This window comes from Theropithecus gelada, chromosome 13 (genome assembly GCF_003255815.1).
Source record: "Theropithecus gelada isolate Dixy chromosome 13, Tgel_1.0, whole genome shotgun sequence".
Taxonomy (NCBI): domain Eukaryota; kingdom Metazoa; phylum Chordata; class Mammalia; order Primates; family Cercopithecidae; genus Theropithecus; species Theropithecus gelada.
The window spans coordinates 74,989,425-75,015,348 of NC_037681.1; the positions used below are offsets into that span (position 1 = coordinate 74,989,425).

The 25,924-nt window shown below is 39.8% G+C and overlaps 1 protein-coding gene across 3 annotated transcripts in view; it reads left to right on the top strand.

The window, feature by feature from the left end:
* Positions 1-17,665, top strand: part of ACYP2 (acylphosphatase 2) — a 202,443-nt gene extending 184,778 nt beyond the window's left edge. For all 3 annotated transcript variants that reach the window (XM_025354685.1, XM_025354684.1, XM_025354686.1), the window contains one exon: positions 17,209-17,665. Coding sequence is in view for 2 of the 3 variants with exons in the window: in XM_025354684.1 (XP_025210469.1) it covers positions 17,209-17,323 (115 nt within the window). In the remaining variant the exon portion in view is untranslated. The remainder of the gene's footprint in view (positions 1-17,208) is intronic.
* Positions 17,666-25,924: the final 8,259 nt, after the last annotated feature.

The window sequence follows — 25,924 nt, forward strand, 5'->3', positions numbered from 1 at the left end:
CAGTAGGTGGGATCTAATTTCCCTCCCCTTGAACATGGGCCAGCCGTAGTGAGTGACATCAAGCTCATAGAATGTGGTAGAGGTGACACTGAGTGTCTTCCAAGACTAGGTTAGAGCAGGCAGTACAGTTTCTGCCTGGCCCTACTGGAGATGCCTTTGGAGCCCTGTGACAACACACAAAATGTCTGGCTACTCTGAAGCCATCATGCTGAAGAGGTCATGTAGGGATAGAGGGAGACGACTGAGGAGCTGGAGCAGTTGCAGAACCCAGCTGACTGAGTTTTCCCAGCATCACCTGCCAGACTTGTAAGTGATTCCAGTTATTCCTCAGCCTCAGAGCTGCTCTTGGCAAGTGTGGCAGAGAGGAGCTTTCCCCTGTTGATCCCTGCCCAATTTGCAGACTTTAAGCAGGATAAACAGTGTTTGTTATCTCTAGGTGTGAAGGTAGTTTGAACAGCACTCATAGTAATGGGAACATTCCCTAATCAGCATGTTGACTCTCTATGCTGCTTCCTTGATTGTTTTGGAGAACATAATGACCCTTTCAGTCCTTCCCTATGGGTTAATTCCCTCTGTGGGAAAGGGGCATTCTTGCACTTGCCTGCCACTCGTGTAGCCACAGTTTAGAGAGGGCTTTGTTCCCTTCACCTTGCCTCTATCCAGGGAAAGTATCAGACCTGTTGCCTTCCAAAATGGAAACAAAACCACCTGTTTCACAGCAAGCTGCCTAAGATGCGGTCTGTGAAGATAGTCCGATGAAGTGATAGGCTTTCCCTTTTCTTTACCCTAGGAACAGACTGAATGGAATGTGTTTCAGCATAATGGAGGTGACCAAGGCATATCCTCCGTATAGGAACAAAGCAACTAAAAAGAAAACTATAGCCTCATTAACTTGTCTGAGGTAGTGATTTGTTAAGTGAAAAGCAGTGGGTGCTGTAGTTTTTAAGAAGGTGGGCCATATTACTATTTCTTCAGCGCTTCCTGGGGAAAAGGATACTCTAATTATATATATTCTCTAGGCCAAGTTTCACCTAGGCTAGACAAAGAACAATCTAATGTAATTGTCTCATTAGTGCATTTCCCTCAAAAGGAAAATTATGTTATAAATGGCTGATATATTTGCTTACTATAAATGATGCATGGTATTCTAGTTTATAAATTGATCTCCTATGAAATCTTGTGTTTGTTCCCCTAAACTTGATCATTCCACAGAAAACTTTTAGGATCAATTCCTTGACCAGTGAAGAGCTTTGGCAGCTCCACCGATGTTAACAGTGCCTTGTAGGATCCTACAGGAAGCTGCTAACTAGTTTTTTTCTTTCTGTGATGTACATTAGCTATAGCAGAAAACAGTATGTAATTAGAAGAGGCTCCCAATGGTTGAAGCCTTATTTGGATGATTGCCAAGTCCAAACTGCACTTTCTAGACCCAATCTCAGGGAGTCCAGTTTCTTCCACAGCAGGACCCACCTACCAGCTTTAGTTTCATGGTTGTAACTTCTGTGACCCCAGATTTTGATTCTATTCATAGCCAAATTATCACTCAGGTGAGTTTGGGTTTATATCCCAAGATAGAGCCACCTCATCATCTAAAAGTCATTTGGAAAACTAAAGAATGACAGTTATCAATTATATAAGTAGCTTTCAATTCAAAAGAAGGAGATATAATATAATGAAGTTAAATTACATTTTGATTCTGCTTGCTAGAGATTCTTTGATCATTAATGGTGTCAGCAAAATTAAGCACACCTTAGAGTCAAATTACATGTCTCTCAGCCTCTTCCATGAAATGTTTCTCTCCTCTCCCTTTCAGCCGCTCATCCTTCCTTCTTTCTACTTTGTCACCTCCCACTAGATAGGCAACTTAGATATGTTGATGATGTCCTCTTATTTGTCAAAAATTCACCAAGCTGTTAATAACTTAGATTTATTTATGAAAAGTACAGCAGATTTAAGTCAAGCAACAGGCCCACACTGTTTAAATTTTTTGTTACTAGGGTGACAATTCTATACCCAATTTTAGTTTTCAAAATCCAGGCAGAAACACCTTTATTGGGATTCAGCAATGACTTTGTTTTATAACCTCCAGTGATTGTTACGAAGATACATGTTTTTTCCTCACCTTCTATTTTGTTTTATATTTTTGTAAAAAAAAAAAATGCTGGCATATTTTTATGAGTACAAAAAGGAAAACGTTTTTTATGATCATCTCTGTCTACATAACAGACTGCATTTTTGTGAGCATTTAACACATTTGTGCCAAAAAAATATTGAAAATATTATCATATAAAAGTGCCATTTACAGGCAGCCACCTACGAACTAAAACATTACTATGGCATTCTTACCTCCTCTCATGAACCTCCTATGAACTGAGTCACATAGGAGAATCTAAAAAAAAAAAAAATCCTGGGAGGTTCAAAAGATAGCCGTTTCCCGAACGATGAGACATGTCCATAAAGAAGGGCTTCATTATTTTTGATTCTTGTCAAATATTTCAAGGCATTCTGAGAGCCCCCATCTTCAGGGTTAACCACATGTAATATGCTCAACACCGCCAGCGTCTAACACACAACCCAACAGTCGTCTTTCCATTAAAATGTAATTTTTGCTTCTCCTTTTCCATCTAGCACATCTCTTCTTCTAGCGGTTCTTGTGTCGTTAGCCGCCTTTCCATCTCACCTTCGCACTATTCTTTTGACTCATTTGTGCGCAAATTGAATCAGGCCTGTCAGGGTGACGCTTTATGAATTTCCCTTTGAGGCCGTGCACTCTCTCCTCTGCGCAGAGGTCGGAGCCGGTGGGTGCCCGGCCGCCGCCGCCCCGCGATCGATGCAGCCTGAAGCTTCCCCGGGTGAGGCCCCGGCTGCCTGGCTTGGTCTCCGAGTCCATGGCCACAGAGACTGATGCCTTGAAGACACATGGTTTTTATGACCATAGAACGTTGCATGCCTCACTTTAATGAAAAGGTATCTAGCAAAGTCCTCTGTAAAGCAAAACTCCTTAAATAAATCTCTTCCCCCACCCCTACTATTTCCATGATAAAATCAAAGAAAGAGTATCAGCAAGCAGGGAAAACACACAGTTTTTTATGTTTGTGCCTCGCTGTGTTCCCAGCAGGATTTAAAGTGATTTGTAAGCGTGTATTACACAAGAGCGTGTACATTTAAAATGGAAAAGGGATAAAAACAAGGGTGGGGACATAAAATAGAGCCAGGAACAAAGCTTAAGTGATGCCTAAAATAATGACCTCTGCTATGAGTGGGCCACAGTTTGGCAGTAAATTATCTAGTAGTTCTCTATCAGATAACAGGCATCCCCCAGCCCCAACTCAATTTGTTTAGGAGCATTTTTGCTGGGAGGTGGAGAGGTCAGGGTGAGGGTGAAAACGCAGGCGTGTCTGGCCAACTCATTTTTCATTTGCCTTCACGTAGGAGTCGATTTTAACATAACTGGAAGAGAGAACATCCCAGACTGGGCGTCAAAGCAATCTTCCTCAAATATTGCTCTTCTGAGACAAAGGCACTCGTAAATATTGGAAGGCATTGAATTTAAAATCTAGGCAGGCTTGCCTTGCCAAGAACAGAACCATAAAGATGTATCCAGCTGCTTTCTCTCCTCTCCTTCACAGGCAGACAGCTCGAAAGATGATCTATTCTTGCTGTCTCTGATTCTTCACTTCCCCCTCACTCTAAAACCATGCAAATCTAGCTTCCACCCCCACCACTTCACTAAAGCTGAGCTTGCTGAGGTCCCCAAAGCACTTTTCAGTTATTTTACCTGGGTCCCAGCAGCGTTTGGACACTGACTGCTCCCTTCTTAAAATACCTCATACCTTGGGTTTTCCTAACAGCACACACTGGTGGCTATCATCTCCCTCTTCTCTGGTCATGCCTTCTACACGTCCTCTGTTGCCTTCTCCTTCTGCACCTGACCCTTCAATGTTAGTGTTCCTCAGGATGCTGTTCTAGTGCTGAGAACCCTATCAGAAAGGGTCCACATAAGTGTGGCCACCATACAGACCAGCAAAAAAATATAATTCCTCTGAATCCCAGAGTGAAGAATTTCATGAAGCTCTTAACTGAATAATGGCTGCAGAAGATGTGGTATATTGGCTTGGTCGACCTCTATTCCAAACTCCTCCTGCGATCTTTCATGTACTGCAGACACTGGAGAGCTAGGAGCTACATTTCCTGACTGCCTTTGCAGCAAGGGTCTCAAATATGATTTAGTCATTATTAATCAGAGGTATTCCTGTGAAATTTGAATTTGGAACCGAGTTCAGTGGACAGAGAGGCAGCAGTGCCTGAGGCATCCATTTAGCTGGTGTGAGGATCTACCCATGTGGCTCTGGGGCCAACAATTCTGGTAGTGCCTTCCTGATACCTGGACTGATAGGGTAGTATATTCATAAACTCAATATTTTTCCTGGAAGTCTCCTGATTCCCCTAATAGGCCTATCAGGAAAAATTGTCCAAGGCTTGAAATTAGATCATAGAGATCGGCAGTGTCTTCCAGGAGAATTCTAATATTGTCTGGTAGAAACTTTAGGAATTTTCTAATTCTACAGGGGTGTGCACTGGTGACTTCCTATTAACTACACTATGTTACAACTCTGTAAGGTAGAAATTTATTTGCAGCAAGCTATAGAAATCCAAATAGTTTTGTTTTTTACTTTTTAATTTTATTTGAATGTAAAAGAAACAGGATCTCATTCTGTTGCCCAGGCTGGTCTCAAACTCCTGGGCTCAAGCAATCCTCCTGCCTTGGACTCCCAAAGTTCTGAAATTACCAGCAGGACCAGCCACAAACAATTCTTATCCATAGCAAAACAAATTTTATTTTTGGTAGATATAAAATTGATTTTTGCCCTGAAGAAAAGATAATCCCAAACATTATTTTTACTGCCTTAAAGCTACGTGGTCTAATAATAAAGCTACTAGCTATGTAGTTATTGAACTCTTATAATGTGGCAAGTTTGAATTGAGATGTCTTATAAGTATAAAATATCTACCATATTTCAAAGACTCAATATGAAAAAGTATGTAAAAATATCTCATTAATTGTATGTATTATATAGATTACATCTTCAAGTAATTATATCTTGGATAGAGTGGGTTAAATTAATAAATAAAGATATATTATTAAAATTAATTTTAACTATTTTTACTTTTTAAAATATGACTCTTAGAAAATTTAAATTACAGATGAGGCTTGCATTATGGTTCAGTCAGACAGTGCTGTCCTGTAGAATTTTCGCCAGTTTTGCATCTATTAACCAGTTGATTTAAACATTTCTGATTGTGTATGTATCTCTGAATTCTCCTTTGAACTGGACTTAACATCTTACAGATTCCCTTATTAGTTAGTATATTAAATATTTGTGACTTGTCATTTTATACTTGTATGAGAATCACAGTTTTAACATTTATACTTTAGCAGTCAATTCTGCAGAGTTGCTCCAACAGGCCCAATCTAGATTTTTTATTCCAGTTCTTCCAATTATTTTGTAAGTACCTAATTCCCTATATTAAATTCCATTCTAAAGTAGCTAAGGTGGTTTTAGTTACCTGCTACTGTACCCTGACTATACCCTGACATTAGCTTAAAATTGAACATTTACTGTTTTCCTGACACAGTGTTAAACACTTTACAGATTATTTTATTTAATCCTCACAGCAACTCTCTGTGAGGTAGGCAGTATACTCCTCATTTTACAGATGAGGCACTAAGAGTTTAAGAAACTTGTCCAACACAACCAGGAAGTAGTAGCTGGACTCACACCTAAGCACACTGACTCTAAAGTCTACTTCCATCCATTACCACTGTGCCGGCACCTATTCTGTTCCACCAAATAAAACAGAACGAAGAGGATATCTGTCACTGTGTTGACCTAGAAGCTGTGGTGCGGCAGGGAAGTTACAGGTTATAGTCATCCCCTCACTTGTTCTGCCGTCTCTGCTCCCAGGCCCTTTGATTCAATTAACTGGTTCTCAGAATCCTGGGCATAGCTCAAACCTCAGTGGCTCTTCCAGACTCTCACCCAGCCGAGGAGGTTGAATGATGGGTCATTTTCCACTGCAAGATGAGAAGCACCTCTGCCAAGACCAACAGGTCTTACTAGTGGAGATGCACTGGAAGTATGTGACTCTGAGGGTCACAGAGCTTGCTAAACAGGCTGTCTACCATCTTTGGCAAAGGCAGAAAATAATTACACTGTAATCATAGTTATTAATGACCAGATGTCGCATTAAGTGATTTACATACATTCTCTCTAATCCTTTCAATAGTTCAGTGGGTTGAGTAGCAGTGTCATCATTTTAAAAATGAGGAATCTGGGTCTTAGGTTAATTATGGATGCTTAGGATTCCCTGGATAATCACTGAACTCACTAATCGTGGGCTACATATCTGACAAATATTTCAGACATTAAAACATTTGATAATAAAGGAGTCTATGGTATTATTTGCCCACATGTAACTGAATAAGGAAACTTGTTAAAGAAAGGAGAATGGCAAAAATTTTATATATCATCCATTATCCTTCCATTATTAATGCTAGTTTAAAAGCCTGAAATTGACAGGCAACTCAGTATTTTCCAACATGCGTCACATTAGCTTTTAATTCATTATCTGTCTTTTTTTTTTTCTTTCACTGTCTCCTTTCTTGCTGTGGTCTTCATTTTATACTGGTGCTGAAGAGACATCTGAAAGTATTATGCCACCCCCCTTTAGTCCCAGGAAATAGAACTACTATGAATTATTGATAGTGTTAGCTTTCTAGTGCTTTAATTTCACCTCTGTTTCAGACAAGGATATTAAATGGAATTTTTAATATTACCCCAGGAGCTTACTACACAGGAAATACTAACTGACTCGAATTATAGAAAAGACAGTCCTATGTTGATTTCCATTTCTACACAGGGTGAATTCTTCATATATTCCACTCCACTATAGTTTTGCTTAGTGTTAGATTAATAGGGCAGTTTTCAAATGGAGTTCCTCAGAACCCTTGGGATTCCTCAGAGGTGCTTGCAGTACAACTGGAGAAGCAAGAGGGCTAGGCGGGGTGGTATCTGCAGGTGGACATACACACGAGTACACACATGTGCCCCCAACCATTCCCTTGCTTCAGAGAAAAACTTGTCTACTGTAAGTATGAAGGCTTTGTGCAAGATTATGTTGAAAGAAAGGATTCTCCTCTTTAAAAATCTTGAGGCTGGGCATGGTGGCTCACTCCTGTAATTGCAGCTCTTGGGAGGCTGAGGTGGGAGAAGTGCGTAAGGCCAGGAGTTTGAGACCAGCCTGAGCAACATAGTGAGATCCCATCTCTACAAAAAAAATTTTTTAAAAAATTACCCAGATGTGGTGGCACACATTTATAGTCCCAGCTACTCTGGAAGCTGAGGTGGCCAGATCCCCTGAGCCCAGGAGGTTGAGGCCAGAGTGAGTCATGATCATACCACTGCATTTCAGCCTGGGTGACAAAGTAAGATCCTGTCTCTTAAAAAAAAAAAAAAAAAAAGGAGTAAAATATCCTGAGTTAATACAATAAGTACAATAGATGTTTGCACATCTTTGAGATACTAAGAAAAAATGTCTAAGGATTTTTATACTATATAGTTGAGCATATACAGCTGTGCACTGGACTTGACAGAAGCTGATGGCATGTCATGTGACTCGGCTTGCAGGATGGACTTGGCCCTTCTGTGGTGTTGTAAGAATTACCTTGAACTCTGGGTAAAGCCAGTTACCATGTATATTTATGTAATGAATAAACTCACAAGCACAAAAACATGCAATAATATTGGGGGCTGGCACAGATAAATGAACCAATTGCACAAGTAATCTTGGTTCACCTGCTTCTATTCTGGTCACTAGGTCCCTGAATCCATAGGTCTCCAATGTCCTTTAAGAGCAAGAATATAGTCATTGCTTGTGTTCTTCAGAAGGGACTACCATGAATAAAATATTTTATGAGTTTCTGTAATAAGAGCAAATATTTCTCTAACTTGCAGAGTATTTTAAAAAGTGAGGGTTTTGTTTTTTGTGAGATAAAAATCAAAGAGTTAAAAAGCAGCATTCAGGGTCCCTTTCTATGTGTGGACGGTATAGGTGCCTAGAAATCGCCCTCCTACCACGCATGGAAGCTGTAGACCTGAAGAAGGCAGGCAGATGACAAAGGCTCATTCATTCAATATACATTTATTTCTTCGGGGTCGGGGGATGTTTCTTTTTTAAGTTTTATTTTATTTGTAATTGACCTATAATTGTACATATTTATGAATATGTATTTATTGAGTACCCACTATCAGCAGGCATCACGCTAGCTGTTGGGAATCTAATAGTAAGACCGATCCTGCCACCTTCTTTCTGTGTGTATGTGAGACAGAGTCTCCCTCTGTCGCCCAGGATGGAGTGCAGTGGCGTGGTCTCGGCTCACTGCAACCTGCGCCTCCCCAGTTCGAGCAATTCTCGTACCTCAGCCTCCCAAGTAGCTGGGATTACAGGCACCCACCCCCATGCCTGGCTAATTTTTGTATTTTCAGTAGAGACAGAGTTTCACTATGTTGGCCAGGATGGTCTCGCATTCCTGGCCTCAAGTGATCTGCCCGCTTCCGCTTCCCAAAGTGCTAGAATTACAGCATGACCCACGGCACCCAGCCTGATCCTGCCACCTTCTTAGAATTTGCATTATATTGTGGAAGAGGCATATAATAAACACATAGACAATGACATAAACACAGCAATTACAGAATGTGATCACTGTCAGGATGCACGCAACAGAGTAGGGGTGGGGCCGTTTTCACATAGGGGCAGTCAAAGAGGAGGCCCTAGAACGGTAGAAACCTAAGTGCATTTTAGAAGGCCACAGCTGGCCTCTCTGCTGGCTTCCAAAGCAAAAAATGTGTGGTGCTTACTGTATTTGATGGCTAAATACGTGCCATCTGTACTAAAGGATGAGAATGCTGTGGAAACCCTGAGGGGACTAGTAGTTAGTGACTGCCTGTATAGGAACAAAAAATATAGCACAGTTAGTTTATTACACAAATAGATTTTTCCTTGGTCATTTAACATTTATCAGCACTGTGTTTTATTTATTTCTTAATGCAAAGGTGGCCTGAGGGATAATTAAAAGTAATACACCCAAGATCATTGTCCTTTTCCATTCCATAAAAAATTGTCTTCACCACTGTCTATGATCCTCATCAAACATAGAAAAAATGCATCCATAGTGAAATCTCCACTTATACTGTTACTTCATAATTAAAAGCAACATGATTTTTGTAAAGGAATAAAATTAGACTTTACAAAAATTAGTTTCATTTTCAAAACCTTTACATAAGCATGTAAAATGTATTAGAGTGAAGAGGGACACGTGGTTATCAAACAACCTGACTTCTATCAACAGAAGTTTCTAGTTTACATTATTATCCTTTCATTTTTACTAGTTGAACCTTCTGTTTTGTTTGTGTAAGCTTATCAGTGGACCACCCTTCTTAAATAGAAATACCTGAAAGATACATGCACACAAAACTGATTCAGATTTACCGCAGAAATACCAGACTTCAATTAACACTTGCTTGAATGGGACATTCAAGCAAATATAATTCATCCACCTACCCATCCATCCATTCAATATTTATTGAGTAAACTAAACTTATAGGTAAAATATGCTGGAACCAGAGCAGTGTATTGTGGTTGTGTTGGCTCCTTGGGTAGGTGAACACTGTTCCTGTTTTTTCTTTCTTTCTTTGCACACTTACTATAGAAATTTTCTGAAAGGCAAGTAGTCAAACTGGCTGGATAGCCTAAGAGATTTGAAATTATGTGGCTGAGTGCAGTGGCTCACACCTGTAATCCTAACACTTTAGGAGACCAAGGTGGGAGGATCACTTGAGGCCAGGAGTTTAAGACAAGCCTGGGCAACATACAGAGACTCCATCTCCACACACACACACACACAGATTTTTAACTAGCCAGGCATGGTGGCTCATTCCTGTAGTCCCAGATACTTGAGAGGCTGAGATGGGAGGATTGCTGAAGCTCAGGAGTTCGAGATTACGGTGCACTATTATTGTGCCACTGCGTTCCAACCTGGGCGACAAAGTGAGACCCCCATCTCAACAACAAAAAATGAACAAACAAAAAAATTATGCAGTCCAGCGAATGTGGTAAAATGAACTAGCAGAATGAATTTGGGGAAAATAATTCAGGAAAAATACATGGGGTGGTTTACCTAGCAACCCCAAGAAAGAGAAAAACTATTATACTACTAAAGGAGTTCAGTAAGGCATCTGATTACAATATAAGAGATCACCAGTTTTCCTGTATCTTGTTTAAAAGCATAATGATTAAAAAGCATCTTGTTCAAAATAGCAAGAAAAATATAACTGAGTATAAATTTATCAAGAAATACACAGGACCTGAATTAAACAAACTATAAAATTTTAGTGAGAAACTTAAAGACTTGAGCAAAACTGGAGAAAATTTTCACTCTTGATGACAAATGTTAGAATTGCCACTTCTCTTCAAATTATTTTTAGATTTAAAAGGGGATGTGAAAGGATTGGATAAAATTATACTGAACTCTAATAGAATGTATGACACAAAAAAGGACATTTAAAACTAGAAGAATAATGAGGTGAGGGTATAGGGACTAATGGACATTAAAATATATTCTAAAACTATAATAATTAGAACAGTTTGGTACTGGTTTAGGGATTAACATGTCAATGGGGTCAAATAGAATGCCTATAAACAGACTCAGGCATATGCACAAATTTAGTGTAAGATAACAGTTACATTTGGAATCTGTAGAAAAGGATAAGTTATTTAGTAAAAGATGCTGGGGGAAATGTCTATTCAAAATTAAGACATCTTTATCATATAAGGCAATCACATAATTCCAGATGTATGAAAGATTTAAATATAAAGGATAAAGCCATACTTTCATATAAAGATGGCATATTTTGAACACATGCATTTGCCTCTGCTCCCTCCTCAACCTTACTTAAATATCAGTAAAAATGGTTTTTAAAAACCCTTAAAAACATCCACAAGGACAAATAATGGGAGATAAAGCTACAGCAATAAAACTTTGGAAACTAGAAAACACATGAGCAGGTGGTAATGCAAATTTGATTGTAAGCATTACAGGCTTCCAAAGCAGAGAAATGGTCCAGTTAACACAGTGGAAATCCCTCAAGGCTCAGGCCACTGGAAGTGGGCATGAAGGTGGGGCTAAAAATAAGAGTACTGATTCCAAATCTGCTTACTAAGCAGTTGTCCCCCATGTCAAACAGGAGAGCAGCTGCCCTGCCTGCTCAGGCAGAAGCCAGAGTTCATTTGTTTTGAGACAGTCTCACTCACTCTGTCACCTAGGCTGGAGGGGAGTGGCGCGATCTCGGCTCATTGCAACCTCTGCCTCCCAGATTCAAGCGATTCTCTTGCCTCAGTCTCCTGAGTAGGTGGAATTAAAGGTGCACACCACCATTCCCAGCTAATTTTTATATTTTTTAGTAGAGATGGGGTTTCACCATGTTGTCCAGGCTGGTCTTGAACTCCTGACCTCAACTGATCCACCTGCCTCAGCCTCCCAAAGTGCTGGGATTACAGGTGTGAGCCACCACACCCAGCCAGAGTTTCATTTTTATAGACACAGTTAAGAAAATGATGCAGTGCTGAAAACAGGGATTTATCAAAAGTTAATCCCTGCATGTTGAGGCCTTAACCTTCTTCCCAGATTCTCAGGGCACATATAACCAGACGCATAGCTTCTAGGCAGGAAATAGGGTGTATCTTGCCTGGAGAATATGACCAGTCCAAGGGAAGATATCAAGATACCAACATCAGAGGCTCCCAGATGCAATGGTCACCCTAGAAAACTTAAGACCAACTGGGTGCGGTGGCTCATTCCTGTAATCCCAGCACTTTGGGAGGCCGAGATGGGCAGATCACGAGGTCAGGAGTTTGAGACCAGTCTGACCAACACAGTGAAACCCCATCTCTACTAAAAATACAAAAATTAGCTGGGCATGGTGGCGCATGCTTGTAATCCCAGCTACTCAGGAGGCTGAGGCAGAAGAATTGCTTGAACTTGGGATGTGGAGATTGCAGTGAGCCGAGATTGCGCCATAGCACTCCAGCCTGGGTGACAGAGCAAGACTCTGTCTCAAAAAAAAAAAAAAAAGCCTAAGACCACAGCTCAGCAGTAGGGCGAAAGAGAAATCCACTGCAGATTGGTGGATAGGGAGGCTCACACTCCTTCACCCACTCCAGGAAACATCTGATTGAATTGTTAAATCTGCCCTCTGAAATGGATTGTCCCTACTGAAAAAACTCTGGCCCAGGCATTGATCCCAAGCCCCACTGGTTTGGACCCTGCTTGCAGGACAGGCATCTGACGAGCACACTGCATTGCAGGCAGGTGTGTTTGCAGGTCCCTGGTCACCTAGACTAACTTTAAGGATCCTTATTGCTCTTTCACAATTCCTTTAACATTTGTCAACTCTTTTAGCGATTATTACACCTTTTCACTTTATTCAATCCTTCAACTCTTCCTCCACCCCACTTATTCTCAGTAAATTACCTTATCTCCCACACACTGAGAAAATGGAAGCTATCTCATGTGAATGCCTCTTCCTATCCAAATTGCTCTCCAGTTTTTAAAATCTACTGTCTTCTCTTCCATACAGAGAAAATGTGTCCTCTTTTCTATACCAAATGAGTCTACTCATCTCTTGATCCTGTTTCTTCTGACTGCTCTGGGCCTTGTTCCATCAATTACCACTCATTTGCTTGAATCTTCAATTCATTCTCTTTGGCTCCTTATGAGAGTATGTGTAAAGGACACTGATCTACCACTCGGATTCCCTTTCAAGATTGAAGGATTCAGTCCCCCAGATGCCAGGAGTGCTGCTGGAAGATGGCCCTTAGCCATCAGCCTTCTTCAGGAATTGCCTCAGCAGAAGAAAGTAACCTCACTAAAGTTCACGTATTCTTCCCTGGGCAGCTCTCCTCTAACGACTGGGTTAATGTGGGGAATATAAAGACCAGCCCTCTCACCTTAACTTGAGACAACTCTGAAGGGTCTTCTCAGTTTCAGAGCTCCTTAAGTCTTGGCCAAGGTCTTCATTGAGACTGCATCATTGCCCAGCTTCTCCCTCAGTCCAGTCTTGTCTCCTTTCCTTTCCTTGCCTTCCACAAGTTGTTAAACCTGACAGCACTCCCTGATTAACTTCATGCTAATCATCTCAGAGCCTGAATCCCAGGGTACCCTCCTTATGACAGTATGTTTGTAAGACGAGAACATTTAATAATTTGTTAGGTAGTACCAAGTTGCCCTTTCAAAAAGCTGTACAAATTTGCACTCCCATCACCAATGTAGAAAAGTGCCTCTTTTCTACATTGCCTAACTACACCCTAACTGCCACTACTGGATGTTATCAAGTTTTTAAATCTTACCATTCCATAAGTGACAGATGGTGGCTTATTCTTGCTTTATTTGTATTTTTAAAAAGTATGCGTATGAGTAAGAATGATTTTACATATTATTTACTGGCTATTTATATTTCTTTCCCTTTCATTTGCTTGTGTTATTTGCACATTTTTCTATTGCACAGCCATACATATTGGTAATATACCATATACCATACGTATATTAATTTTCAAGTACCGTTTGTAGAGTAAGAAAGTTGCAAATAAGTTTCTTCAGTTTGCTGTTTGTTTGGCTTTAAGACTTTCTTCCAGTCATTCAAGTGTTTTGAATTTTTAAAATTTGCTAACATTACCAACATTTTTCCTATGCTTCTTGGTTTTCTGTCATGCTTAAATTGGCATTTCCCATTCTAAGATTTGGGAAAAAAAACACTAATATCTTCTTTAAAACTTAGCTCAAATGCCATTGCTGTCACCAAGATGTCTGTGAGAACCTCGACCAGGTTAACCCCCCAATTCCCTTCTCCCTTTGTATAATATAAATCACACTGCCCATCATATTCTGCCTTAACATTATGGCCATTTTTATTATTCTCCAGACTCTTCTATTGGAATGTAAGTTACTGAGGGAAGGAATTCCATTTTAAATCTCTATGTATGTCCTCCAGCATCTAGAATGACTTGCATAAAGTCCTACTTAAATATTTATTGAATTGTATTAACTAGTACTGTTAGGTGGCTCTGACACTAAGGGTGAGTGATTTTATATGTATGTATACATACACACATGTGTCTGTATATGTATACATGCATGTATATATGTATATTTCACACACATTCTCATCAGCCATAAATTTTGTGAAATTTTGTGACTATTTTAGTGCTTGGATAACTCTTAGTTCTGCCCTCTTTAGACCTGAGCCACACTTACCAAAGGCTGACTGCAAAAACACCACTTGAGAGTGAGGTCTCAGGGCCTGCCAAGTGACAGGTGACCAGAACACTCCTAGCTGAGGAGGCAGATCAAGCAGAGTGGTTCCTAGCAATAGGGGAAGCATATATGAAGCCATGACACAAAGTGGCCATCCTCCCCCAGGGGAAGCAGAGCCCAGCCTCCCAACACCATGACCATCTGCCCCATCAGTGGCATAGATTCCTCCAGGCCGTACTTTCGGCTGGGGAAGAAGTCCCTGATGTTAAGGACAAGATACAGGCAGGTATCTCAACTAGGTCAATACATTGAGTTATCAGCTCAGGTGGATTAGTCATTGCAGTTCCAATGCCCAGTAGTCCTAGTCTCGGATTCCATGGTTTCATTTTCTCCCTTCTCATTCTCTTGAGCCCATTCAAATATGGCTTTCATGCCACCACAACTGCTCCTGCCAAGGTCACTGGTGACATCCACGTGGCTAAACACAATGGCCAGTTCTCATTTCTCACCTCACTGGCCCTGCCAGCAGCATCGGCCTGGTGGATCCCTCTTTACTTCCTGAGGGCTTGATTGGGCTCCCTGGGCACCAGTTTTTCTCATACCTCACTGGATGCTTTATTCTCCTCCTTTTCTGGTTCTTCCTCTGCTTCGTGAGCACTTAACTTTGGAGAACCCCCAAAGTATAGTCATTGGACCTATCTTTTCTATCTAGATTCATTTTCTTGATGATCCCAGCCAATCTTATAGCTTTCAATACTGTCTACCTGCTGACAAATTCCAAATTTTATTTCCTCTAACCAGACTTGTAGGTCCAGCTGCCTACTCAACATCTCGCTTTGGATGTCTAACAGACATCTCAAATGTAACATTCCAAAACTGAGCCTCTGATCTTCCCCTTCCCCCAAATCTGCTCCTCTCACAGTCTCTCCATTTCAGTAAATGACAACCCTATCCAACTAGTTACTCACACCAAAAACTCTGGTGTCATCCTTCACTCCTCTCCTTTTCTCACACCCACATTCAATCTGTCAGCAAATCTACTTTTACTATATCTTCAAAATATACTCAGAATCCGAATCCTCCTCACAACCACTCTGCTAACCACCCTGTGCAAGTTACTATCTCTTAAGTGTCTCTCTTTTCTCATCAATAACTGGGGGCAATAATAGCCTATGACTTACAGGGTTCATATGTGGAATGAAAGACACGTAAAGAACTTAGCATAGTGCCGAACAAATTGTTAGTGCTTGGCCAAGTGCAGTGGCTTACACCTGTCATTCCAGCACTTTGGGAGGCTGAGGAGGGAGGATTGCTTGAGGCCAGGAGATCAGCCTAGGCAACACAGTGAGATCTTGTCTCTACTAAAATTCAAAAAAATTAGCCAGGTGTGGTGATGCATGCCTGTAGTCCCAGCTACCTGGGGGACTGAGGCTGGAGGATTACTTGAGCCCTGAAGGTCAAGGTTGCAGTGAGCCATGATCATGCCACTGCACTCCAGCCTGGGTGACAAAGTGAGATCCTGTCCCCCCACCCTCAAATAAAAAAGTTGTTAGTGCTTAATAAATTTTAGGTTTCAGTATTATTTGTGGTCTCTCTTTTCTAGGAGGTTTCAAGAAGATGTGACTAGTAAAGTTGAAGCTATCAGCTCCTTTTCATAAGAACTGAGTTTTTCCTTCAACACATGAAATTTTCATTTTAAAGATTTCAACTGATTGAGCTAAAGAAAAAGAAAAAGAAGTCTAAATTAACCTCAGCCAGTAAAACTGTCACAAATAAGATCCAAATAAAGGGTTAAAAAGCACAATAGCAATTTGAATCATTGGAATTCTTCTCTAGCCTGATTAAGAGGAATTTTCAGCTAACCTAAAAAATATTTTAAATCTAAAGTTATATAAGATTGTCACATATCATACTGCATAGCTGTATACAGCCCTAGCTTCACAACCTGAAATAATTTGGGGATATGAGGAAACTCATAGGATGTTTCTACAACAGCAACAGATATAACAGCCATCATTTGTATAAAACAGCCCTATTTTATAAACCCATAGTCCCAACAGATCTATCATCCCAACTAATTAGTAGTAGGTAGAAAGATTCTGGAAAATCCTCAGTGTTATCTGAGATGTCAGCAATATATAATAGGCCCGAACCATATAGGAAACATCTTGGGTAAGTGCTCTAATGCATGAATTAAATACATGGATATCACTAATAAGATAAACCATTGCACTAAATAATCAGAAAAATATTTCAGAGCATTCAACTTGTCCTTTGTTAACAATCAATCGCTTTGTTAATCTGTGATAAGAAACAGTATTTGAATAGATAAAAGTAGATGAGCAATTTTTCTTACTTTAATGTGTTTGGAAAATCATGTTTCTTCTTTATTCTTTTAGTATGGATCTCTCTCACCATATATATGTGTGTGTGTGTGTATATATATATATTTACATACAAATATATGAAACATCTACCACGTGCTGAGTAATGAGGAAACAATAGTAAATTGTTTTTATTACTAAGCTCCTTATAAAAATATTTTGATCGTTTTGAGTATAAGAGCTAGGTAACAGTGGGCGGGGGATAACCCTAATATAAAATCATCAGGAATTGACTGTGCTTAATTTATTAGATTTTCTTTGTCCATATTTAATTATACATTATACTCTGTGATATTCTTAGAGTGCTATATACAATGTAAACATATTTAAATATCACATATATGCAAAAAGTTGCTTAGTAAAGGTAAACTCCCATTAATACCTACTGTGGGATCATTTTAGCTGATCCATGTGTACTTTGTATGCTAATTTGATTTATTTATCTGTTTTTTGTAGGAAGTCCTGGCTGAGCAAGATTGGAAGCCCTAGTTCTCGCATTGACCGCACAAACTTTTCTAATGAAAAAACCATCTCTAAACTTGAATACTCTAATTTTAGTATTAGATACTAATAGAAGAGAAAAATTGTAATGCTTATACTGCACAATAGATACTACATGTTCTTAAGACTATGTATACTAGAATAATAGTAGTAGAGTAGGGTGAAAAAGGAACTTTCCGTTCTGAAAGCTAAGCGACTGTGTTACTAAAAATGTCTGACACTGAAATAATTTTACTCAACTATGTTTTCAACAAGCAAAAATGTAGTATGCTAAGATTAAAATGTCATTACAAAATATTTAGTATGAACAATTTAAACTTGTCTCATGGAATCTTTAATTTCAATGAACATTACAGCATATATGACATGTTATTTGGCGAGACATAAAATAAAGTTAACCATTTAAAAATTATTTTCACATAGTGTTGTCTGTGTTGAATTATAAAATCCTCTGAATAATTTGTTACTACAGTTGAGTAATTTGTTATTAAACTCTTTAAAAAGAACCAGCAATTAGAAATAAATGTATGTGATGATCAATATAACCATAAAATATTATCAACAAAGAGTTTTTAAAATTCTGGTTAATGTGAACATTATTCAGTTGGAGCTACTTAATGCCTTCTATATTGCTGTGTACAGTGAACATTCAGGCTGAATGATGGTGGCTAACAAGAACTCACAATTTCAGTATAGCAAGCATCAAGATTTTCAACCACCACCCACAACAGATATCCTATTAACCAGAAAAGAAACTGAGAGTCTAAATGAATCATACAATACTGTCCCCTAAATTTGGCCTATCACTTGGGAAGCTTCACATATAACTGATAAAGCAACGGAGAATATAAAGGGGAAAGTTTTTTTCTATAGCATAAAATTATATTAAAAGAGGCAGACCTTTAATGCAAAAGACTGGGGAATTTCCTTGCACATATTCCATGATTCTCAAACTTTTTATAGCAATGGAATCCTTCCTTAAACCAACATTTTATATAGAATTGAATACATAAGTTTTTAGAAAAGCAAAAACAAAACACAGCTGGTATAATTAAAGTGGGGATAGGCATCCCCAGAGCCTTGCACACTTGGTATCCCTCTCTCTACTTGGACAATTTCAAATACCTTGCTAGTACACTTTGAAAACCACTGTTCTATTTAAGGAACAAATCTCTATTGCTATCCTCCATGGCCTGGAGAACGAATGCAGGCCTCTTTCTCTTCTACCTACTGCAAGATAAGAAATGAGGAGAGATGAAGGGGGCGGGGTGAGTTTGTTCATTGGAAAGGTTAACTCCTTGATGATAATATTGAGATCAAATGTATATAAAACAACATGGCATTAGGGAATGACTTTCCAAATAAACAAAGGACTAAAGAAGTTTCCTATTATTTTAATACCATCATCATGTTAGGTATTACATGTGTCAAATGTCACACAGGAGAATCTATTTAAATATTATTTGGATTTTGCTCTCCTTCTGTTTCCCCACTCCTGATTCAAGAAAGGTTGACAAGTCTTTGTGTTCCCTTATTTCAGGGAAAGCTTTGGGTACCAGATCCCCCTGAAGACAACCTTTCTTCTATAATTTCATTTTAAAGAGGGCATTATCCTGTGGGTCGAAGAGAAAGACAAATGCTGGGCTCTTAGAGGGTAAAAGAGAAGCAGAAGTTGTGAGAACTAAAGAAGACAAGGAGATTATCCAAGACTTTGGAAAGGAAACAAAGGCTGTGGATTTCCCAAGTCCTGGAGACCTGCACCTTTCTCCCCAGTGGCACCTCTACCTATAGCTAAACCTGAAAAGGAAGCAGCTGTAGTTCCCAGAGAAGCCAGATCCCAGGCCCAGGGGCTCTCAGCATTAGCAAGATTCCTGTCCCCATAAATGCTTCAAAGCATCCTACAAACACCAGGGTGGTTACAAGGGGCCATGGTGGTTTGAACAGTGATCATAGCAACTGGTATGCGCTGGACACCGAGAGGTCTTTCCTTAATGTTTTCTCTGCATATGACTCTTTGCATGTTCTTTCTGAGAGAGGGAACAAAGCACCAGGGATGACTAAGATACCCACCTCCAGACAGGATGAGGTTTGAAGCAGGCTCACTTTGGAGAAAATAAAATAGACATTTTTTTCCCCCACAAGTTTGAAAACAAAACCTATATCTCTCTACACAGAGAAAGGCTAAGTGATTGAAAAAAATGTACGATCTCAGAAGTGACACCAATATGTTACTTCTTATTATCCTGATATCCTTTGGTAGTTCCCTTCCCTGCTCTCTCTCTAAGAAAATCACACATCACTAGAACAATCTTCTAACTACACCAAATGAATCACACTAGTCAAGATTACTTAATGATTAGTACATAACTAAATTCTATTATTGGATGAAAAATGTACATTATAATTGAAAAATAGGTGTTCAGGAGTGGGTAGAAAGCAAGAGAAATCAGGATAAAGCAATATAAAAATATGGGGACCAGGTAACACATCTCCATGGTAAACTTAATATGTCAAATTTCATATTGAATTTATAGTGAATTTTTAATTTACATATATTTTAGATAACAAATTTTTATACATTTATTTGTATCAGAATTAGACATTTTAGAAACCAAGAAAACAATTAAGCAAAAACAGATACCTACATTTTAGTGACTATCAACCAGCGACATCAACACTCCATGTGCCCATGCTGTTCCCCTCAAGATGCAGCGTATCAGAATTAGGGGAGAAGTGTGATTTCTAAAATCATATTATTTTTCACATTTATACAAAAATATCTATCTTTTTGTTTTTGAGACAGGATCTTGCTCTGTTGCCCAGGCTGGAGTGCAGAGGCACAATATTGGTTCACTGCAGCCTCAACTTCCTGGGCTCAAGTGATCCTCCCACCTCTGCCTCCCAAGAAGCTAAGACTACAGGTGCATGCCACCATACTAGCTAATTTTATTTTTTGTAGAGGCGAGGTCTCACTATGTTGCCCAGACTAGTCTCAAACTCCTGGACTCAAGTGATCCTCCTGCCTCAGTCTTCCAAAGTGCCAGGATTATAGGCGTGAGCCACTACTGTGCCCGGCCTTTTTTTTAAATTTTGAGATAGAGTCTCGCTCTGTTGCCAGGCTGGAGTGCAGTGGCACAATCCCGGCTCACTGCAACCTCTGACTCCTGGGTTTAAGCGGTTCTCCTTCCTCAGTCTCCCAAGTAGCTGGGACTATGCGCACCACCACGCCCAGCTAATTTTTGTATTTTTAGTAGAGACGAGGTTTCACCATGTTAGCCAGGATGGTCTCGATCTCTTGACCTCGTGATCCACCTGCCTCGGCCTCCCAAAGTGTTGGGATTACAGGCGTGAGCCACTGCACCTGGCCAAAATGCTGAGTTTTTAAATCAAGAAGTTCAACAGAATCTTCTCGACTGGAGGAAATGTGCCAGAAAAAAAAAAAAAAAAAGACTCTTTACCGGTAGGGCACATAGGAAAAACACGGGTGTAGGAGGAACGACAGGGGTGTAGGAGAGAAATGAGATTTTTATCTGAGGGTGTGGGCCTCTCAGGTTGAGGAGAAGCAATGCAAATTTCATCCGGGAGTGGGAATCGTTAAGTTCAGGGAGTACCCTCATGCCTGAAGAATGCAGCATAGCACCTCACAGCACAAAGGCAGAAAACACTGAAGAAGGCACGAACAGGCAGTGGGTGGAGACAGACAGCAGTTATCGCTTAGTTTGACTTTGCTGCAAGCTGGTCACCATTTTTTATGACTAAGTATTTTTAACTTTGTCTACTGAAGGAATTTTTCAAAAGCATGTATCACTAAACTCATAATTAGGGACAACAGAAAAACAGAATTCACTTCTAAAAATTAGCTTGTAGTTGAAAGTATACAGGCCACAAATGTATTTTATACAGTCTATCTCCTTTCTGTTGATAAAAAATGTTCTCTGTTTGGTTAAAAGGAAACATTTTAATGTCTGGAACTAATTTGAGGAGCTCAAAACAGGCAGCATGGTATCGTAGAGAATGCTCTACTCTAGGCAGCAGAAGACCTGCATTCTGGCCCAGGCCATCCATTGATTACCTGTGTGTCTCAGTTTCCTCAACTGCAAAGTCAAGAAGTTAAACTAAATCAGGATTTTTTACAGGATTCCACTGAGCCACAGGACTCCCAGGAGGTGGTACCAGGAGGGCTACAGAAAGGTAGTCAGAAAGATGGGCAATTTGACCTTGGCTCAGGACCCTGATCCCTGCTCCAATCGGAGTTGCTCCACCCCCATCTCTTCCATACATTAGGATTGTCCATAAGACATCTTTTGAGAAGAATTCTGCCTCAAAGAAATCAAAACAACTACAAAGACACTGAATTTAATATCTAGGGTCTTCTTTTCTAGATGTCTATGAATGCTGAACTCAAATGCAGTTCCTAGTCTCTTCATTACTTCTGTCAAGCCCATGTGGTAGGTATACTTTACCTTAAGCTATTTTTGTTGAAAACATGCATAATTCATGAAAAGTACTATTGGAAAAAAAAAATCTTCTTCATAATGGCTCCCATAAAGGTCCACAGTGGCTAAGGTGGTTAAAGTCTTTTTTTTTTTTTTGAGACAGAGTCTCACTCTGTCACCCAGGCTGGAGTACAGTAACATAGTCAGGGCTCACTGCAGCCTCAACCTCTTGGGCTCAAATAGCCTTCCTGCCTAAGCCTCCTGAGTAGCTGAGACTACAGGTGCCACCAGTAATCCAGCCTACTTTTTTAAAAGTTTTTTTTGTAGAGACAGTGTCTTGCTATGTTGCCCCGGCTGGTCTCAAACTCCTGGCCTCAAGCAATTCTCCTGTCTTGGCTTCCCAAAGTGCTAGGATTATAGATGTGAGCTGCCATGCCCTGTCAGCTAAAATATTTCTGAAATTAATTTTCTGTTGTCTTTCATTCCTATTCTTATCTTACTGTGATAAAAAAAAATGCAAGAGGAAATACACATATATAATTGTGGGTTAATCAAAAAGTGTTTTATAAGCATGTCTTGGAGATCTTAACCTAACATTTAGAATCATACGTAAGAACTACTTTTCCTTTTCTTAACTAGTTCAAATGGTTTTGAATAAAACTGACATCTGAAAAAATTTTTAATTTTAGAATTAAAAATTCTAGTCACTGTGTGATCTCTTTAGCTGGTTTTTCTATAGAAATAGGGTGTTTTTTATTTGCCTTTTAGAGAGCCTGACTTATGCTTTATTCTCTGCTGGAAATATCAGTATACATTTTTGGTTGGATGTTCAAGGTACTTCTTTCATCCTCAAACCACATATTTCTTTTATTAGTTTTATTTTCCATGTTGGCAAAATGGACTTTGCAAGTAGCAGTGAATACAAGCCTGTAGTACAGCTTTTTCTCTCATTCCCATTTTTTACAAAAATTAGAAGACCTATAGAGAAAATGAGAAGAGGCAGGAGATTCATTGTACTGAAAATTTAGTTTTATTTCAAAACCATTATAAAGAGCAAGAGTCATAGTCCTTTCATCATTTGTAAACATCAAGGCAGAATTTCTACCAAATTCAGTGCAGATTAATCTGCATTAAAAATATGCCTGCAATGGTTAACCAGGAAATTGACAAAGTGAGCAGATATTGTGTAATATTACATCAACCAGAAAAAAAAAATGGAGCAGAAATCATTCTACTTATCAGGGATGATTTTCTGAGGCAGCAAAAGAAGAATCAACCATCCTCTCTCTTCCCACATCCCAACTACCCCTGCTTCTCCACTGAGTGGGCTGACATGACTCGTAAGTCACAGCACATAGGAATGAGGTCACAGGTAGTGGGATAGTGTATAGTGCCTTTTCTCAAAGCACGGAACTGGAGGCACAGAAAAGAGCCTCAGTGGCAGAGCATGCTAGAAATTGCATTGAGAGATGCTAACAGCAATAACAGAACTATAAACAAAAGCAAAGGGGTGATTATCACAAAACAAGGATAATGGTTATTCTGGGTTAGAGGAAAGGTATTGTGTTCCAGGACAGGTACATGACGGCTTCTCAACTAGCTGGTGGTCTTACGTTTCTCCACTTGAATGGTAGCTCCATAGGTGTTCACTTTATAATTATTTAAACTCTACAAAATATTTTACACATCCTTTCATATGTACATTTCATAGTTTTTAAAAAAAAATGTTAAGGCTCCTAGAAATCTCATAGCAAAAAACCTCTAAAATACTGGATTACAGTAGATAGACCATTCTAAGGTTTTAGACCTGAGGAATACTCTCTATTGGCAAATGTCAGTATATTATCAGTCTCCTCATTAAAAGATGAAGAAACAGCAAACAAAAACCAGCCTTGTAATTCACAAAAAGCACTATACAGCCCAAGGTAAAGGGTACATTTTCCTTTAAAATCAGAGGAAGTACATACCTCTAAAAATTACTACACAAAAAATATTTCAGGAAACATCTGCTGATGTCCATTGTATATCCTGAAATGCATACAATAAAAGTTGATCTCTGTGAAACAAGAGAAGGAAGACATTAGGAAGAAAACATGCAGATTAAAATATATAGATGAAGGAATATTAGTTGAGATGTGAAGAGCATAGTCTGAAGAACAGGCAACACACACATACACACACACTTAAAGACAAACTGTAGGAAATACTAAAGAGAATAGAATTACAACCCATTCTGGAATTAGCAGCTGATAAATTGAATTAGTGTACATAGAGCTCTGGCTGCCAAACCCAGTTGGTTTCAGAATTACCTGGGGAGCATTTTAAATATGCGTCTTACCAAACCCCACCCTAGACCTAATGAATAAGGATCCTCCATTGTTTTTGTCTCTAAATCCCAATGCTTAAAAAAAAAAAAAAAAAAAAAAAAAAGCCCCAAATAACTGACAATCAGGCAGGCTTAGAAAACAATGGTGTAGAGAATAAATTTTAAAAGTTCATCAGGAGAGTAGAAGGAACAAGAAATAAAAGTGTGAGAGGAAATAATTTGGAAGAGAGAGTACATATCTAAAGCACCAATAAATCAGTGATAGAAGCTCCTGGGGGAAAAGTCAGGATAATTGAAACAGAAGGAGAAACTAGCTGTGATAGAAGAGAAATTTCCTTGAGTTAAAGTATATGGCCTTGACAAGGCTGGGCACAGTGGCTCATGCCTGAATCCCAACACTCTGGGAGACTGAGATGTATGGATCACCTGAGGTCAGGAGTTCAAGACCAGCCTGGCCAACATGGTGAAACCCCGTCTCTACTAAAAATATAAAAATTAGCTGGGCATGGTGGTGGGCACCTTTAGTAGTCCCAGCTACCCAAGAAGCCAAGTCAGGAGAACTGCTTGAACCTGGGAGGCAGAGGTTGCAGTGAGCTGAGATCGTGCCACTGCACTCCAACTCGGGCAACAGAACAATACTTCGTCTCAAAAAACAAAACAAAAGAAAAATAAAGTATATAGCCATAAAGTAAACAGTACAGTATTAAATTACACAGTATAAACAAAAATGCTTTAGGCATTCCCTCAAGAGGAACCTAACTTCTACCCAGGAACTGCTGTTTCTCTAATCCATTCACTCCCCGCCCTTTTAGACTGCCATTTCATGCTTTCTCCTCACTCCTCAAATCTCCACACCCTCTCCTTGACGGGACGTGACCTTACTTCCTACTTCCATCAGAAAGAACTTCCATGAGCACCTTGCATTGCATCTGCCCACCTACCTCCATCTGTGCCTCAGTTCTTGCTCTATCATCCTATTACCATAGATGAATTATTTATGATCCTAATTAAGGCAACGCCTGGATCCCATATCCTCAAAGACTCTGCTCCAGCAGTCTCCCCATCGCTCCTCCATCATCAGTTTTTGTTTCTTACTGAATGCCTCTCTCCCCTCATACATGCTATTATTTCTCCCTGTCTTGGCCCATCTGGCTATGGCCACATATTTCTTCCTTTTACAGATGAAATCCTCAAAAAAGCTGTCTACACTTGCTGAGGTCTAACTCCTCCATTCTCCTTGAACCTGTTCCCATCATGCTTTTGCTCTCCCACACCCACCAGTCTACCAGCCTCCTCTTCCATCATGATTTCATTTCAAGGCTGCTAACTCCACTGACCAATTGTCTTGTCTTCCTCTTACTTAAACTTATCAGCACTTTTTTCACTTGGCTTCTTGGACATCACACTTTCTTGGGGTTCTGCTTTCCTCAGTATTCGCATCTTTTCAGTCTTTTCTGGTGATTTCTCCTCATCTCTCTAACTTCATAATGTTGGAGGGCCACAGAGCTCAGGCTCTGGACACCCTCTCTCCTTCACCTATACTCATGCCTTTGGCAATATTATCCACCTCATAACTTTAAATACTACGTGCATGTTGACAACCCTAAACTTTACATCTACCACTTAAGCTTATTCTCTCAACTCCAGATTCAGATAAACAACAGCCTACTCAACATTTCCAATTGAACATCTAATAGGCATCTCAAATTTCAATGTTCTAAATTGTGCCACACTTACCTCCTTAGCTGATGGCCCCTCCCACAGACCTCACACCTCAGCTGATGGTCCCTCCCACAATCTTCCCACCTCAGCTAACGGCCCCTCCCGCAGACCTCCCACCTCAGCTGACTGCCCCTCCCACAATCTTCCACCCTCAGCTGATGGCCCCTGCCACAGACTTCTCCACTTC